General features: G+C 43.1%; 2 protein-coding genes across 4 annotated transcripts in view; both read right to left on the reverse strand.

The window, feature by feature from the left end:
- Positions 1-1,844: 1,844 nt before the first annotated feature.
- On the reverse strand, positions 1,845-9,420 carry TMEM42 (transmembrane protein 42). 2 transcript variants are annotated; one of them, XM_055709410.1, is made up of 3 exons: positions 9,299-9,420; positions 3,926-4,072; positions 1,845-3,079 (listed from the first exon to the last, which is right to left on the reverse strand). In XM_055709410.1, exons 1-3 carry the CDS (start codon positions 9,407-9,409, stop codon positions 2,936-2,938), a joined length of 402 nt encoding a protein of 133 aa, XP_055565385.1. In that variant the 5' UTR covers positions 9,410-9,420; the 3' UTR covers positions 1,845-2,935. The 2 variants fall into 2 exon arrangements, with proteins under 2 accessions (XP_055565385.1, XP_055565384.1); XM_055709409.1 differs by lacking the exon at positions 9,299-9,420 and adding an exon at positions 9,010-9,292.
- Positions 9,421-9,816: 396 nt separating this feature from the next.
- The window catches only part of KIF15 (kinesin family member 15), a 39,694-nt gene continuing 30,494 nt past the window's right edge, over positions 9,817-19,016 (reverse strand). Inside the window, exons 28-35 of one of the 2 annotated variants that reach the window (XM_005443175.4) lie at positions 18,589-18,693; positions 18,138-18,302; positions 17,583-17,689; positions 14,303-14,375; positions 13,710-13,747; positions 11,902-12,067; positions 11,310-11,441; positions 9,817-11,027 (exon numbers count right to left, since the gene is read on the reverse strand). In XM_005443175.4, the coding sequence (XP_005443232.4) occupies positions 10,965-11,027; positions 11,310-11,441; positions 11,902-12,067; positions 13,710-13,747; positions 14,303-14,375; positions 17,583-17,689; positions 18,138-18,302; positions 18,589-18,693 (849 nt within the window). In that variant the 3' untranslated portion in view covers positions 9,817-10,964. Of the gene's footprint in view, positions 11,028-11,309; positions 11,442-11,901; positions 12,068-13,709; positions 13,748-14,302; positions 14,412-17,582; positions 17,690-18,137; positions 18,303-18,588; positions 18,694-19,016 lie in introns of those variants that run through there. The other variant, XM_055709407.1, reaches the window with a different exon arrangement.

Raw genomic sequence — 19,016 nt, forward strand, 5'->3', positions numbered from 1 at the left:
TTCCCTGTAAACAAGGTATTATTTATCTTAGAAGATAACACTCTTGGACTTTGTTTATACAACAGATTTTTCAATCGTTTCCCACATTAATTCAAGAATACTTACTTCAATCTTCATAAGCAACATTGTGAGCCTTGCTGTTAACCACGTACCTGCTTCTTCTACTGTTTAAAGTGTGACATGGTATTGACCTGGTTGAGGAAAATCTGATGAACAAGATGTGGAGAGATTAGGGTTGTGTTTCAGAATGAGGGGAAGGTGCAGGAAAGAGTCATTACAATCAACACCTAGGAGATATGCAAACAAAAGCATATTTTGATGGAATTTTGAGGGGAAATTTGTGCCTGAGACTCATGTCTAAGAATACACTGGCTCAGGTGTGCAGAAACTCCACGCAAGTTCCTGCGTAAGGATAACCCACCTTCTGCCCTGGTATAACAAGCATGAACTTCAGCCACCTTACAAGGTCTACCACATTTGAACTGGTCACTCTTCAAACACAGCTCACTCATTAGTCTCACACCACTTCTGTGTGTGTGTGTGTGGTCTAAAACATCTGTAAATATTAAATTTTAGCCACTGAATTTTGGACAGTGCTTTAATTTAGAGTCGCTAGCACTCCTTTCTGAGATGACCTCCAGCTGCATTTTGGATGACCACACGTGAACTATATACCAGAAGTGCACTGCTTTGCTACATGGCAATTGCAGCCCTTCTTGCAGCCCTGGCCCCATGCTGACAAGCAACACTGGCACACGTGGGCCAAACCCTGGGCACACAGGGAAGAGGAATTCTGCCAAAGAATGTGCCCTGCTTGGTGATCTTTTCCTCCCACAGGAACTGGTGGGAAACTCGTTTCCATTCCCACCTTCAAGTATTCACAACAGTGAATTTACAGCCCTAGTTTCCGTTCCTCTGCCTTAAGAGTGAGCATCGTCAAGTAGAATGCTGCCCTCACTTTCTGCACCTGTGCAAACACTTCCTAGACCCTTAACCTCCAATGACTGTAATAAAGAAATGTCAGTTCTGAGACAGTCCATAGTAAAGAATTTTCCAAAAGGTTTGTTAGGAGGAGGGGCAACAGCCAGATTAACCAGAGAGGAGAGTCCTGTCCTTCTCCTGCTGTTCGCATGAAGGCAGCCACAGCTTACAGCTGGCTGAGGGCAAATAAATCAGGCTTGCAGCCTTCATTAATTTCTCCATCATATACGAAGATCTAAGGAGACTAGATGTACTTAGAACTGCATAACTCCCGGTTGTCTTCTCTGCAGACATATGAGGGATGCTGGGTCATCGCATCAAGTCCCAGCTTACCAGGCAGCCAGATGCGTCCAACTCTTTCTGTTACTGCTGCTACCTGAATAGCTCCCCAGGTGCAAAGACCCATGCTGCTAAGGAGGAAAGACACTCAGAGCACTCTGCCTTCTCCCCCGCCACATATGCAGCTCCTCTCTTTGGGGGGGAAGACTTACGAGCACACCTAGTTGAGAGGCAAAGGCTTTGCCCTTCCTGGGACAGGGACACAGCTGCCAGATGTGATGAGCTAGAATGGTCTCTCCCAAAGCAGGGGACCTGGAGTAAACAGCCTCTGGCCTCTGCTGGGGACACTGATTTTTTGTCTTTCTGATACAAAGGAGGAAAAGGCACAAACCCAAATCCAGTGGCATTTTCACCCGCTAGCCTATTTTAATGCTTCTGCTGGACATGATACAGATCTGCCAGTCACGACAAACCTGAGAGGTTCTGATAGAGGCTCACAGAAATGTGTTCTTAGGTTTGCTGCACATACCACAACTGTGACTCACTTTCTGTGGTTTCGAGAAGACAGAAGCAACGTGGCAAGCCCAGAGCAAACAAGTGATTATTACCAGCATGATGCATACATTTATAGACATAATTACATTTCTCAATTAGGACTGCATCTAAAAAACTTCCAAGTAAAAACAGATGTGTGGCCTGGGGAAAGAAGTTGATAACTTAGAAATTATGATCTCTTGACACATGCACCGTGTCAACACCTGAACACAGAGTAATCGCTGACCCAAAATTTAGGGTACGTGTGGGTACCAGTGATCTGGCTGATTACATCACACAAATGGGAATCCGCATCATCCATAGGTATACAAAAACCACGCTGCTTGAGAAAGTCCATTCTACCAAATGTTAAAGCAACTGCGAACATAAGTGGGGAGGGGGGATGTGTTGAACATAGACGCTCCTAGTGAAAGCAGCTGACTGTTTTCATGCAGCCTGTTGTGCTGTGCCAAAATTACAGCAGGAATGGTGACCAAAACCCCATCCTGGTTAAGAGTTTAAAGGAAAGAGCAAGAACGTTACAGTGAGTAACGTCAGGAATAGGCAAGTGGAAATTAGAAGCTAGACAAATGGCAAGTTGCAAGGTGTAGGTGACTGACAGGGGAAGCTGGAAGAGTTAATGAAAGGCTCCACAGCCTTACTGGCAGCAGCAGGCATGGGGTCATTTCAAGAGGCCGAGAGGGAAGTCCAGAACAGCACAGCGGAAGTATCAGCTGCCTTCAGCATCTACTCCCGACTGATTTTCTATTTTGGGACAGGTCCTCTTATGGAAAAGTACTTGATACACAGGCACCTTCCACAACCACCATGTTTACTTTCAGCCTTCACCAAATTGGGAAAACTCTGCAGCCGCAGGGTGTGATGAGGAGGCGTGGCTGATAAACCTCTGGCCCCAATTTCTATAATACTGACTCAGAGCAGATCAGCTTCCTCCAAGGCTGCCACTGCCACACACTGACCTGCTCTGAAAGATGTAACCAGTGTGATGTTGCACGTCAGCAGATCAGCAGGTGAGCAAGGGTTAAGCCGGTCTGAGGTCAGCTGGGGACTGGGGACACTGTCATGGGGCAGGCTGGTGAGGGGCAAGGGGCAGTGTGGTGCTGTGTCCCCTCAGCAGCCATCATGCCTCCTTCTTCTCCGCTGGGAGATGCGCCGGCTGGGGCACAGCTGTATGCAGCAGCACAAGGCCACAGAGCATCATGGCAAGGCCGATCCACCACAGAGGCGTCCACGTCTCTCCAAAGAGAAGCTTGCCCAGGATGGCCTGAAGGGAAAGACAGAGACAAAGCTTTACTGGGCTGAGCTGCCTCAAAACCTCCTGCCGCTGCCAGAGCTGTGAGGAATTCTACTGGGAGAGCCAGCCCTAGACAAAACCTGCTGGAGGAAACGCCTGCTGGGACCACCAACAGAAATGGCTGCTGCAGGTGATGCCAGAGATGACCTATTCTACTATACAGCCTGGAAGCACAGCCATATCACAGTCCCAAAGCAGGATTTTAGCATAGAGATGCTAAAGCACACAGAGGTGTGTGATTTGCTAGCTTTCCAGCACCTCTTGGGAGCCAAATCTCCAGGTGACTGGGCAACTCCAGTCAATAAAAAAAGGGCCTCACTAACTTTAGACACCACCATGACTGCAAGTTGCAGCACGGAATCAAGGTGGACAGTTGCTGAGAGTGAAAAGTGAGTAGAAAAAACCTGCAGGTCACAAATGCTCTTGCTGTGACTAAAGGCGGTGCATCTTCACACCCAGCTAGGGTGGCTTTGGCTTGTCATAGGTCAGGTGTTGCAAAGGAAAAGCAAAACAAAGCAAAGCTCCCAGCTCTGGCTCTCACTGGCAATTAGAAAAGTTCAGTAAACCCAGGCACTGCGCTGGGCAGCAGCATCCTTCCTCCTGCACCACCCAGAAAAGTCCTATAGCCTCTGTCATAAACTGTCAGAGCAGCTGAGGCCTGACACAGTCATTTCACATCTGCCTGTAACTCCCCCCCTGTGGCCAGCAATGCCAGTCACACTGGGAAATGAGCTACGACCAGTCACATCCAGCACAACCATTCTCACATCGCTGTGCTCCTCCAGGCTTCAGCACCTGGGGAAGGGATCTACTCACCGAGAAGATGAAGTTGGAGGCTGTCGTTGTCACAGAGGCAGCGGCTGAGGAGGAGGAGAGTCGCAGGGCTTTTGCAAAGACCGTCCACATCACTGCATTGCACGCAAACACCAAGCCAACGCAGCTGACGCGAAGCAGCACAGGCAGCTGTAGGATAAAGGGAAACCCCAGCACATTTTCACTGACCGCTCACTTGCCCTCACTAATTCACAGGCACTTTGGAGAAAAACCCAACAGTGTGGGCTTTTGAAGCTGAATTACAGCTGGTATTACATGAAGAAGAATATATTAAGTCGCAGAAGGAAACAGCCCTGGATGAAGCATCACCCTGGCACGTCCTGCCGTGAGTCCAGCCTCAGACTACAAGCTGAGAAGTGCTGGGACAATGTACAGCAGCTGCCACGCCAGAAGCTGAATTCCAGAAAGCCCTGGTGCACACGCAATGCAGTGAAAAGCCTTCACTCATCACTACCTGCATGGGAAAGTGTCAAATGCAGTCCTGCCAAACACACACCAAAGATGTACATGCTGGTGCTGCATGGTACAGGACCCATCTGTTGTGAATGTGGGCTGAGACCAGCGTGGTCCCAAACCAGTGGTCCTCACCACCTCCCCTGACCTGGCCTGCTTTACTGCTGCAGTGAGGGCAGAGCAGGGTCCTCTGGGAGGAACGAGAGAGCTGAGGGGCATCGTGCCTTGTTTTGCATGCCTGCTGGAGAGCAGATTTACTGAGAGCTCTCTGCTCCAGCATTTAGTGGCAATAAAACTACCCCTCTGAACTCAAGGGCCTTCTAGGTTCTCAAGAAAGATCCCCCTCAGACAACCTGACAAGACATTTAACAGTCTCAGTCTGAAAAAAAGGCACCGTTTTACCTAAAAAGCCTTCACCGTTCCCAGTCCCCCCCCACACCCATAGTTTTAGCTGCTGCAGCCATCTCCCTAGGCCCTGGGTACCATGTGCTTGATGTGAAGACACCAAGGGAGGAGATCACAGGCAGATCACGACTCTCACATAACACTTGGGAAGCACACAAGGGCAAGTGAAGGCAAGGCTTTGCCTACGCCCATGGTGATCATGCCTTCCTAGCCTGTCACCTTTCAGGCCACGGTGGGGTCCATCTCAAAGCAGACGGAAACGTAGGTATGAAGCCACCAACAAACACAGCTGAGAGGCAGCACCTGCCCCGTGGGAATGGCTGTAACTGCAGCCCCCTGCCAGCCACCCAAATCAATGGGGGTCACCAATCGTGTTCTGCTCCCACTCGGAAGAAGAAATTAAGAACTGCAAGCTAGGGGAGGCCACAGGGACCTCTGAAGCAAGTGATGTAGCAAGTACAAAGCTGAAAGGAAAAGGCTGTAAAGCAAATCCCTGCTTGATGGCTGGTGCAAGCTCTCTGAGACTAATCCCATCCCAGAGAGGCACGGTTCAGGTGTTTGGCCTCATTCTGCCCCACTTGTGGCAAAAGTCTCCAACTTTATCAGGGCACCAGTAAATGACAATTCCTACCAGTGAAGCACTTTTGTTTTCCTACCGCTGCCCTGGCAAACCCTAGAAAGAGGAACAGTCATACCCAGCTGCCACCAGTCCTCTAAGGAAGAAACCTTCTGATGTGTTATGCCCCACCGCAGGATGGGGTTTGCTTCCCAGCTTCACCCCCTGCCTGTGTGACCAGGGAGTGAGTTTTACCTTGCTCAGGGCAGGTAAATCCACACACACCTCCAGTGGGTAGGCAGATTTGGGAGTGAAAGATAAGAGGGGAAAACAATTCTCTGTGTTTCACCTAAATTCAGTGTATTTCTGGATCAGAAAGAGCCTACCAAGGTACGCTGCTGGGGGAAAAAAAAGCCTTAAGAAAAAGAGATCTTGTTACTATGTTGTGGTTTAACCCCGGCCGGCAACCAAGCACCACGCAGCCACTTGCTCACTCCCCCTCACCCAGAGGGATGGGGAGAAGAATCGGAAAGGAATGTAAAACTTGAGGGTTGAGATAAGAATAATTTAATAGGTAAAGCAAAAGCTGCGCACGCAAGCAAAGCAAAGCAAGGAATTCATTCACTGCTTCCCATGGGCAGGCAGGTGTTCGGCCATCCCCAGGACAGCAGGGCTCCATCACGCGTAACGGTTACTCGGGAAGAAAAACGCCGTAATGCCAGATGTCCCCCCCCTTCCTTCTTCTCCCCCCAGTTTATATACTCAGCATGATGTCATATGGTCTGGAATACCCCTTTGGCTAGCTTGGGTCACCTGTCCTGGCTGTGTCCCCTCCCAATTTCCCGTGCCCCTCCAGCTCTCTCACTGGCAGAGGCCAAGAAACAAAAAAGTCCTTGATTTGGTATAAACATCACCCAGCAACAACTAAAACCATCAGTGTGCTATCAACATTGTCCTATCAACTAGCTACTAAGAAGAAAATTAACTCTATCCCAACTGAAACCAGGACATACTGTTTTCAACCATCCACCTGAGGGTGTAGAGAGGATGGAGCCCAGGTTCCTCTCTCAGGTGCACTGGGATATGAAAAGAAGCAGCAAATAAATTTTGGAACAAGTGATATTTTGATCTGATACAAGGGAAAACAAAGGTGATCAAACACTGGAACAGAGGTCATGGGCTCTCCAACCTTGGAGGTATTCAAAAATTCACTGGAGAAGGTCATGAACAACCTGTTGCACAGCAGGGGTTGGACTAGAGACCTCCAGAGGTCCTGCTTGAGTTGAATTAGTCTATCAGTGGTAGAGCAAAGCTGGTTCCACCATCACAGCAACTATGCTATCTTCGAAAGTGACTCTGAAACCATGGGTTCTTCTTCTGATCTGCTTCTGTTACAGAGACAGGGAAATCAGCTGCAGTGTGCTCTGCCCAGAAGGAAGGCTTTCCAGAGGGAGGTTGAGACCCTCTGCGTAGTGGGCAGAAGAGTGGTCATTGCAATGGCACGCAGAGAGATAAGAACATCTCCAGGTGTTCTCCACAAGGAAGGAGGGAGGTATAAATTCCTCCCCTGCCATGGGCTCAGCCAAGCAAGCCTAGTGAGTCAAGGATTACTGTTCTGATTGCTTTTCTAAGAGGAGATTAATTTTAGTGTACATTTCAGATAATCTAGAATCACACCTGAAGTGGCAGAAGTAATTTTAGGTGAAGTTTGGCAGGGGAGAGGGGAAAGTAAAGGACAACTTTTGTTCACGTGAAATGACCCCTCTTCATCAGGCCACTCTCAGGCTAGGCCATCACAACACATTCTTCTGGCCAGGAAATCTACCTTCATGCTGTCATCAAGTATCCTGCTACCCTACATCATAACCTGTTAGAAGCGTCAATGCACTTCTAACATTTGTCACCACTTTCCACACTGCACAAGCGATGGCTGCTCTCATATTTATTTTTATATTTCTGTAGCTCTTCCTCAAACGCAGAACTCCTTGAGCCTCTGTCACCTCTGCAGAAAAGCCTTTGCAGCCAGCATGCAGGATTTAAAAGGAGCCCTCTGAAACACTCTAGCGTCTACAGTTCAGTGCAATTTAAGCTACTAGGAAGATTATGCCATTTACTTATAACCTGTTTTTTTACAGCTAAACTAATGATTTTTGTTCATAATTACCACCTTGAACGGACCTGAAAGAAGTAACTGAACTAGTTTGTCTAGAACAAAGAAATGGAAACACAGAATCACAGCATGGTTGAGGTTGGAAGGGACCTCTGGAGATCATCTGGTTCAACCTCGCCACTCTTACAGCCAGTTGTCCAGGACCATATCTAGACAGGGTTTGATATCTCCAAGGATGGAGACTCCACCACCTCCCTAGGTAACCTGTACCAGTGCTCAGTCACCCTCACAATGAAAAAAATGTTTCCTGATGTTCAGAGGGAACCCTTGGTGTTTCAGCTGGTGCCCATCACCTCTGGTCCTGTCACTGAGCTCCACTGCAAAAAGCCTGGCCCCCTCCCTTCAGGTATTTATACGTATTGATGAGATCCCTCTGAGCTTTCTCTTCCCCAGGCTGAATAGTCCCAACTCTTTCAGCCTCTCCTCATAGAGGGATGCTCTGGTCCCTTTGCTGGACCCTGTCCAGCAGCTCCATCTCTTTTTCGTACTGGAAAGCCTAGAACTGGACCCAGCACTCCAGCTGCAGCTCCACGAGTTCTGAGTAAAATGGAAGGACCACCTCCCTTGAAATGCTGGTGACAGTCCACCTCAATGATACGACCCTTTGTCATAGAACCTTCAAAAAAACCCACAACCAAACCACCAAAAACCTGACAATAAATGAGCAACATTACTATAAATTTTAAAGGAGAAAAATACTCAGATAACATGCTGTCAACATTTTCAGTAATTCCATGTTCTGCTTTTCTGTCAGCACAGAACGCAACCTTTTGTGGGGGAGATTAGGAGAAGTATCAGGATTTAAGTTTTTTGATTCTCTTTCCTGCCACCCTTTCTGATATATAGGAAAGGATCAACAGGATTGGCAGGTACTGAGTTTTTGCTTTTTTAACCATTTCTAATAATCACACAAGTCTATTTTTTTTTCCTGTTGCAAGGCTAGACTTTTCCAAATCTAGTTCCTCTTTGGGCTGTCCTTTGGGTTTCAAGTCCCAAATACACATTTGCCATATGAATAACAAATCTCCCTGGCAAGTTTTTACAACTCGCACATGCTTTCCGCCTCAGCATCTCCCCATTCACACACAACCTTGTGCACGTCCCTACACCTGCCGTGCCTGCGTGAGAACTCAGTTCTGTATTTTTGAGGTGTAAGGCCAGCGGTCTCACGGAACCTTAAGCACACCCAGGTTTGTGAAACACGGGCGAGATAAAGGTCGTCCCCCGCGGCCGCCCAAGGGAGCTTGCCGGGGGCACGGCCCAGCAGCGCCGCGGCCCCCCGCCCTGCCTCTCGGCTCCCCTCACAGCCAACGGGCAGGACGGGAGGGGGAGAAGGACAACGTTCTTAGCAAAACAGCGGGCTGAGAATAGTGCACTTGAACGTCAAACACCTAACTCCCACTTTTCAAGTAAGACAGACGAAGCCTCTGCGACTGGGCCTGGCTTCACGCATTCCCGTACCGAGCCGCCCTCGCCGCTCACCCGCCCGCTGGCACTCCCACGGCGCTACCCGCCCCCCCGCCCCAGCTAGGCGGCCGGTCCCCCGCCGCGTCACGGCTCGGCTCTCCCGGCGCGCCCCGCTTTCCCGGCACGTCCCGCTGAAGGGAAGTGCTGGGCGCTGCCTGGAACAGCGCCGGGAAGAACCCGCGCGTTTCCTCCCACCGCGGGCTCCGTGAGGAAGGGAGGCCCAGGGGCTGACTAACGCCTGCCGGGGAGGCCGCCCGCTCCCCCAGGGAAGCCGCTTGCGGGCGCCCATTCGTTCCTGCCTTACCGGGCCTCCGGCCGTCTCCCCGCCCGGCCCCAGCGCCAGCTTCGCCGCCGCGGCCGCCGCCGCCCCCAGCAGCCCCGCGGCCACCGCCGCCGCCCCGCCGCTCGCCCGCATGCCGGGCCCGCCGCCGCGCCGCCCTCCGGGGGCCGGCCGTACCGAGCCTCGGGGAGAACGGCGAAGGAAAACGCCGTGGGCAATGCTCGTTTGGCTACAAAGGCTTTAATGTTTACGCCCCGGGTCCTGCTGCAGCCTTACCCGAGGGCGCAGGCCGAGGGGCGCGCAGGCTGCGCAGGGCCGATCGGCCGGGAGGGGCAGGCGCCCGCCCGCACGGAAACGGTCACAGGGCCGGCAGGGGGCCCCGCGCGCGTGTGTGAACCCGCACCGCGGCGGCGACGAACAGCACGCGGGGGACAACAGCTCGGTGGTCCAAGGCAAACTCCTCCCCTCTCAGCTCTTAGCGCGCTTGTAACGTTGCTTCAAATCTCTACTACTGTTTATCTACAGAAAAAACAAAACACCTCTCCAGTTCAAGGCCAGTTTTTCACTTCGATACTTCACATTAAAGTTCAATTGGAAACTTATCTGCAGGATTAGGCAACTTGAAAAATCCATAGATAAGCTAGGGGAAATTCCTCTTCCTCTCAGCCAAATGCAGGAACTCACCAGGTGTTCTGCTCTTTGCTTGACACATCTTTCTCTTCCTTCCCTTTTGCCCCATCCCTTGTAGGCAAAAGCAGTACTGTATCAAGTAGCCATAAATGGAATGATAGGATTACAGACAGTAAAAAGAAAAAAAAAAAGCAGCTAAACACACAACTATTTGATACTGGTACATAAAAATTTTGCTAGCAGAACACAAAACATTAAGTTGTTTTCCAATAAATGTTATATGCAATTACATGAATTTATGTTATACACCTAAACATTCTGCATATTTTCAAATCTAGTTCCTTAACATTTCTAACTTGTTTGATAAGAAACTGTTTGCAAAATACTTAGAATTTCCTACAGTTCTAATATAGAAAATTTCTACAGGTTTATATTGGAGGAAAAAAGGTTTAAAAAGCATTTTTATTTTAAATAGAGAAAGAAAAGAATGTAAAGCCAAAAGATGTTTATAGTACTATTTACAAGTCTATTACTAAATTCACATTCATGCTTTATTGAACAAAACTTCAATATGAAATTATATTTAAGTAACCCAGTAAAAACACCCTGTTTAGCAAAAAAACCTCACAAAACCCAAACCAAAGTAAAGCCTACAAAAAAATTCTATTTTTAAAAGTTCTACTCTGATGGAAAACATAGCATTTCATAAAAGGTAGGAACCTGAATAAAAGCAGAACGGAAAACAAAGATTCAGGTGTGTTCGCAGGGAGAAAGCTTTTTCTTGGCAAGGTATGACAGTTTCAAGGAAGTATCTTCTAGTACCTATACAAAATCAGTTTTTCCAAAATTATATAGGAAGGTGTTAATGTGTCACTGAAAGTTACCCACGTAGCTGGAATGAAATTTTTCATTAAGACTTATTACTAGCAAAAAATCCAGGAACTAAAATACTTGATTATTCTGGGACCACAGCCAAAGTCAGCTGGCTTTTGCTTATTCTGTAGACTTATAAAATATGGCTCTGCAGTTTTGTTTGTGTCATTATAGCTGATCATGATGTCTACATTTCACACTTTTTTGATTCTTTCAAAAAAGCATTTTCAACTCGAAGTTTTTCAGTCTCCTGTAAAACAGAGAACATGGGTGTATTAAGGAAGTGATACTAACGTCTTTCATATTTCTAAATAAGTGATATATACGCTTGTCAAGTGTTTTATACACTGTGGACTTAAGTTAAATGGGGTGATCCTTGTCTGGGGCCTGTGAGGAGACAGACCAGCCATGACCTACACAGCTGCATAAAATCAGGAGGTCCAACAGAAGAGCAAGAATTTTAGTTTTCATGCTCAAAGCTTAGCTCTCTATGTCAGGCCATACTTGACCTGTATTCTACTCTGCCACTTACCTCAGTAAGTTTAGCATAATCTTTCTTCAGTTTCACAAGATAATGAATCTTCTGGTTTAGGTTTTGATGACCAAGTAACTTCCCATTCTCCTCAGCAAGAGAGTCAACTTGCTTCCTCAGCAAGTCCATTTCCTGTAATTAATAAATACAATGTGTACCTCTTAACTGTAGCCTCTCCTCTTTACAGAGGAAACAGCTTCTTTAGTACTATGAGCATGCTTTAAATTTGTTGTAACACATGATGCAAGAATCGGTTCATTCAGTAACACATGATGCAAGAACTGGTTCATTCAGGAAATAGGTATTTGTCTTAGATCTCCTTCGGTACATTAGCTCCCTTCTGGGGGGGGGGTGGAGCAGCACCATTTGATTTGTATTATGAATTGCAACAGTGATTTCCATACCAAGAGTTTCACTAATGCAGGAAACAGCATTACAAATACAACTAAACTGCAAGACTAAACATTTTCAGAGAGAGTCTTTGATTGCTAATTAATTCAGAATATTGTCCAATTAGCAACAGCTCTACCTCTGCTAATCTGTAGATATAGTAAGATTCTACTATAAAGACAAAAAATTATACATATATAACCTTTTCAGTTCTGTCTCTCTCTTCATACATTTCCTCCAGTTTTGATCTAATTTCTTCTTTTTCATGAAATGCTTTGAGCTCCAAGGCTCTTGTTCGTTCCATCTCCAGAGTAATTTCAAGACAAGTATTCTCTTTGATTTTGAGCATATTTTTGGTCTCTTCTAATCTGCCAATATAAAAGAATCATAAAATATTAAAAAACAACATAAGAGGCATACAACTGAATTACTAAGCAAGTCTTGGACATGGAGGCAGACTCCTTTGAAAGTATCCCTTTGAGACTACGTATTTTCCCTAGAACTCAGTGCTAAGAGGAGGAAAAATTCCATTCTGCTTCACAGCCCTTGTGTTTGCAAATTAACTAGGCAGTGTTCCAGAGATGCTTTTCTTTTGGGGAAGTACGCTGTTCCCAATCCAGGACGTACAACTCCACTCATGAAAGAGAATAGAAGCTTCACCTACAAGAACACTTACAAGTAATTCATATCTAAGGCACATACATTTGTCAGATGAACTCTGCTGCTCTTCAGGTTTCCCCTAAATTGCTCGTTTGGCTTTTCCCCCCCCCAATAGCCTTGTTGCTCAGAAACATCTCTGAGCAGCTCGGAGATGGTCTGAGCTCATTTGGTGTGGTAACAGAAGGACTACCTCTTCAGATAGAATTAAAACATTTTCAGCAGATGAGACATCTATCAGGCTCACAGAGTATTAAACCATGCCATCAAACTTAGCAGCCTGTCTACTGATTATATGACCTTTAGTTATTTTGCATGTCTATTCAAATATTGTATAATTTAAAATACTCCTTGTCATCAGTTTTGTTTCACTGAAGCTTGGTGTTTAAGACCTACTATATGAAAACAATATTCATTTGCTGCATTTGTCAAGACATTTTCTTGATGACAAAAGAATCTTTTTCTTTGTACATTATTTATTTGTATGAGACCTTGTAGCACTTATAAAGCTTATTTCAGAGACCAGACAGGTATGAAAAACCAATGCATCAAATAGCAAGATAACCCCTAATCAGGACTGGGATTTCTGGAAATCTTAATATAAATTACTTTTGAAATGACTGAGTGCATAAAAACTATTTTCATCCTTATTTACATATATTAGATAACTCAAATACTGGGAGATTCAGCACTATGAACTCTGAAGCAAAGCAGTACAGATTAGGAAAAGAATAGCAGGAGCAGCATCTTCAAACTAATTTTTATCTACTAATTCAGTGTTTTATTTCTTTATTACTATCCATCCAAGGTGCAGAACACTTGAATTTTGAGGACTTGCACAATAGTGCAAACACAATCTAGGAATCCTCTAATGATAAACAGTTTTCATTATTCAAGCAGAAGCACAAAAATTTAAGATAGCATAAAGCAAGCAAAGAATGAGATTGTTTAAAGTTAGAAAATATTTACAATATTAATAAAAAAATTACCAGTATTTCAATTTAATTTGAAAAGGAACATGCTTAAAATTCACTGCATAGAAAAGAACTCAAAACATAGATAATTGAAAAAAATTCAAAATGTACCTTCCAATTTAAGTTTTTCTATGGTACCACCTATTTCAGAGTATTGTCCTGATACAATGCTGCCCTTTTAGAAAATGTAGTAATAGGTGCTACTACCACCTACTGATGAGAAAGAGTAAGAACTCAATGTGTCTTGCAGAAGTGTAAATATTTCCAGATTAAAACTTTTATACTTTCAGATCTTGGGCTTCTATTGCTCAAGTATGCCTTTCTGGTATTAATGAGTTTAATACAAATCTCCAGTTCAATGAACAATATTTAAACTTACTCTGCTTTGATTTTCAGCATCTCCTCCAATGCTTTATTCTGTAAGAGTTAAAAAAAAAATTCTTAATGTTTAATATATTCTATACATCTAAAATTACGGGTACTAAACTGATACTACGTATCTCATTCCAGATCCTACCAAAACCATCCTACTGCCTAGTAACTCGCATCTCTAATGTTCCCTATAAGTGCATCTTTTTGCTATATGCATGTATTTCCAATTTCATGCCCACACAAGGGACGCACAGCTGCCCATTCATGCACAGCACAGCTCTAAGAGGGGATTCTTTTGTCTGGGAGATTCATGGCAACCTCCACTGCAACATTAACTTGCCTTTGGCAGAGCAGTGACACAAACCTCACTTTCCAGCTCTGTGGAGAAGAGTCTGATTTAGTGATTTGAATCTGGTTTTGCTTATTGTGCAATCTGACACCCAGTTTATTGGTGTTAGAGATGGAAACCTTGTAAGTATCAGGCTGCATCTGTTAGAATTCACTAGAACTCATCGTTTGTTTCACTGCCATGAAATAGCAGAGAACATATTAATACTTCACAGCAGGGAGATAGCAACTGACATGAGAAGGGTAATATACCTTGGCGAGTCGTTCTTGAGCAATCTCCTCCTCTTTCTCTTTAAGGGACTGAACGTCAGGATGTTTCTGATCACTAGGAAATCCAAGAATGAGGAAAGCTTCTCACAAACTGAGGAAACCAGTTGTAAAAACATCTTATCCAGATTAAGCCAGTAAATGTATGTAGCTGTCTTGACACATGTTCGTACTCTGAATACTGAACATCATGAAACAACTCTAGAAGGGTTGAAATGTTTATATTCCAAGAACACCAAGTTTTCCTTTGTTCAGCTATAGAGAAATGATGTTTTAATGAAAACAATTAAAAACGCAATAACTATGCAACTGTACGGTAGACAGCTTTGGGACCGAGATAAATGTTTTATTAGTTCATGATGTTTGTTGTGCATATAGACTGTCAAAAGCAACTCCCTCCTACAAAATCATTGCTCAGTGGTCTTGCCAAGTTGAGAAGGTAAAAGGTTGGAAACTTTTAGTTTTGTTAGTTTTTAATAAACTTGACATTGACTAGAAGCAAACACCATAAGATTAAAATAACCCCAAAATCAACACACCATTGGGTCCAATTCATTCCTGTCATGTGCCATAAAGGAAGAACTTCATTCATTAACAGTTTTTGCAATTTGATGCAAATTTTTGCAAAAAAAATATGCAAAAATTGCAAAAAAGGTCAGTGTTTTCAGCAACTCAAAATCTTTGTCAACATACCTAGCTAGGGTAATTTTATTTTTTGTATCTGGTATGAATAGCCTCAGTCTGAAAGAGTAATGTGTATATGTGCAGGTGGTTTTTTGTTAATGTTAATTAAGTGCCAGCTTAAAAAGTCTAACAACTTCTGAGAACCAAGATAAAAATAACGTATTTTCCTTGTTAAATTTTGGTACCACCCACTTCCAAAATCCACCCAAATCCATCTAGCTTTTAAGTTGTTGGACAAACTGCAACACACTGTTTTACTTATTCTCAGTAAATACTTACATGAACTCTGAAACCTCCAGGTTTAGAATCATTGGTTATGCTCGAGCCTTTCAAATTCTAGTACTGGTCAGCCTGTACACTAGCTCCAAAGCAGTGAACTAAGCCTGCTCCAGCTTAGTGTTACAGAGGTGAAGGCTGACCTTTCCTGTACAGCTTGCTCTTCCCAGCCCCAACGCTCAATAGTAAGAGAGCAGGCACTTGGTCTCATTTTGTATTCTCAAACATTCTCCAATGCAGTCCATAGTCTGTTACATCTCATTACCTTATCACATGTGACACCAGTGACCAAGTCATCTCACTCTCTAGCACTGGGCCACACAGAAGATAATTACTACCTGATGCTGCTGTCATCTGCTCCCATAATGTACGAGGCAAATGTCTCCTGTGACTATTGCCACCTGAGATATTTAAACCTGATTTTTTAGAGAGCATGCAATATAGTATTAGCCTTCCGTCTATTCAAACCAGAACTCCTATCAACAGCAGCCAAGAATTGTTAATGCATATCCAAATTATATCTCAAGGTTCCAAGCTGGGAATACAAGTAAGGAACATAAAAGTAATGCTTTTCTGTGAAAACCTGGATCCAAGTAACCTAGTACATTAACTGCATGAAAAACAGACACAAAATACAGTTTCCCATGGCAAGGTAACCACTTCTTTTTCTGTGATTCCCATTTTCAATTGACAACACACAATTGAAAAAAAGTCTGTTGCAAACTAAGCAGAAGGCCCTAGAGACAATATCATCATTCAATACGCCATCTGATCTGCCCACCTTGTGCACAGAATGTTTTGCACAATGAATCCCTTCATAATTGAAGATTACTGTATAATACATATGAATGCAAGGACAAATTAGAGTTGCATTGATACCTGCAATTACAGCATCTTCTAATCAGAATACTTAATTTTGCAAATTTAATAGTGGTCTTTTATGTTAAATCTTACCAGAAAATCAGTTTTAAAACTGACAATGCTGATACTTCTCGAATAGAGATTAAAGTTTTGGAAAATATTTCTTTATACATTTAACAGGCAAAAAAACATTATACTCCTGTTATCTCAAGCTGGGTTTGAGCATAATCAGCAAGAGCTGATCTGCACACAGAGTCAAGATACTTGTTTATTGAATGTCTGTGCATTGATGGGTGCTAGGCGGTAATCCACAAAGCTAGCACACCTTTTAACACATAGTAAGACTTTTTATATACTTTGAACAACTGATTACAATTGTGTTTAGTCACTTAATTTTCATTGGTTCCTACAAGCCTTGTCTCAGTTTAAGGGTACAGTTTTTTTCACCAGGTATGTTCTGTGGGGAAGGGGCTTTGTTAGTGGGGGGCTTGCTTTGCTAGAGGGTGGATCTTTTAGTATGGTAATTATTAGGACATTTCACACATAGTTCCATAATTTTATGTTTAGTCTTATTAACCATTTTTTTTTTTCCTCTTGAGCTCATCTTGTGTCCCAGCTTGACATATTTATGGTGTCTATTCCTTATCCCAAGGCCATGTTTTGTTAACTGTTTGTAAGGATCAACTAACATCCTGTTCTTCAATTTTCATGTTTTTCCACTATAGATATTTACATATTTCCCCCCCTCTTTTTCTTTAAAGTAAGTAATTCTTTTCACTCCTACCTACCATTAAGTTAGTTTACTAAATTGCTCCTTAAAAATTAATTGTCATTAAATATCAACAGATTTATTTGCTGCCAGTTCAGATTCCTTTTCACAAGATGTAAACCAGCAGATTATTTAATTCTTTACAAAATCAAAACCAAAGGAAAAAAACCAAAACAAAAAAGGTAAGCCACAAAAAACTGGCCAAAACAAAGATTTACAGACTACAGTTTGAACCAAATTTCAGGATATCTTGTCTGAGGTATATAGCAGCGTACCATCTTTTCAGAGGAAGTTCATTCCTTATTCTCAAAAACACAAGACTGATAACTGATTCAATTTATTTCTATGTTAAACCTTGTGTTTAATTAATTTGGATATTTCCTGTCTACTCAATCCATAAATGCAGAAGTGATATGGTAATATATATTACACAGAAATGGCTGTGCATGTAATGATTTTGCATTCTATTTCCATTTCCTTTATAAAACTTTGTTCTATTTAAGAATTTGTGATTTAAAGGCAATGAAGTTTACAAGCCAGTAAATAATTTTCATAGAAAAGGCTGAGTCAATCTCTAATTATATGAGCAATACATAAGATTGTATTTAAAATACCCGTAAATTGATCTTACTCAATTGCTTCACATTAAGACAGGTTCTTCTTATTTTGCTTTACCTGTTCTTGCTTAGTCTCTGAACTTCTACAAGGCTCTGTAAATTCCTGTTGTTCTCCACCAATATCTGCATTTCCAGACGCAAGTTTTCCAACTCATTTAATTGTTCCTAAGCAAGTGAAATTTGAAACATTTTATTTGAAGACCAAATTGCAATTCCTGTTTTCATTTCCACTTGAACATGGTTTTGAGTAAAATAGAAGATAAAACTATATCAGAAAACAAGCACAGTTCTCTGGCAAAGATCTGCATTACCTTTTCCTTTACAGTTTCATTACAAACTTGATTTACAGTAAGGCAGAACAGTTTCATCAGCAAAAATGACGTTACCATTTGATATTCATGAACATGAAAGAACTCAGTCCTTGGGAAAATGAGATACATGGATATCTCAAGCAAGTTGTCACCATTTGTTACCAGCCTAGGTAAAGAGAAGACCAAGAACTGCTTTCCTGCTTTAATGGACAGACTACTAAGCTAAGCTCAAAAAAATCTGAATTCTGTATTCAGTCTTATTTTAAGCTTACAATTTGCCTGTAGAGATTAACTCATAGTACCTTCAGTCTTAGGATTTCATCATTTTTAGCTCTTCGTTCTTCATTCAGTTCATGTACAAGGTGCTCCAGATTTATTGCAGAAGCCCTCCGATCAGCTATTTCTTGCTCATGAGTTTCCAAGAGCTTTGCCAAATTCACATCAAAACCAGGGGGAGTTCTTGGACACTGGCAAGTTAAAAGAAACAAATCCCACAAACTATTAGTGAAGACTGTTTCCCCTATGTATTGGTTATATGCTTTAATACTTAATTGAATACATATGTTAATACATTTCTGGCAGAAAAATCATCAATGCTACATTTAATTTACAAACAAGGTGACTGGGATTTGACCATTGCCGTTTCTGGTCCCAGCCTGTGGCTGAAGCCAGGCTGTGAAGTTTACTAATCCTTTTCCATTAGTTTTAACAGTCTTTACAATGGAAATGTTTCTCAAACACCAGATACCATACCTGAGGAAATGTTACTGAAGATGAGTCTACGAGGCAATCTATTTGCTTCATTTTTATTCCATATTCATTCTTCCTCTTCTCCAGTTCTTCTGTCATTTTGTCCAACTATTAAAATCCCCAATTAGAATTAAATTAGCTTGTAATATATACAAAACAGAAATCTGGCTGCTGCTTTCTTTACTATTTTGAGCAAGCTTAAGTACACCACAAGTTATTTGTGTTTACCTTAGACTTCCTGTTCATAACTTTTTTCTGTATTTCCCTAATAACAGCTAATCATTCAATAGTTGCATGTAACAAGCATTTTTTGAAAGTGTATATACACTATATGCTGTATATGGCGTAGTTAATCTGAATTTTGTTCCTCTTTGTTAGTATTTAATTTTTCTGCCTTGCTAAGACAATCTACCTTTCAAAGGGCTTGCTAG

Source organism: Falco cherrug, chromosome 4, assembly GCF_023634085.1.
Source record: "Falco cherrug isolate bFalChe1 chromosome 4, bFalChe1.pri, whole genome shotgun sequence".
In the NCBI taxonomy this organism is placed as follows: Eukaryota; Metazoa; Chordata; class Aves; order Falconiformes; family Falconidae; genus Falco; species Falco cherrug.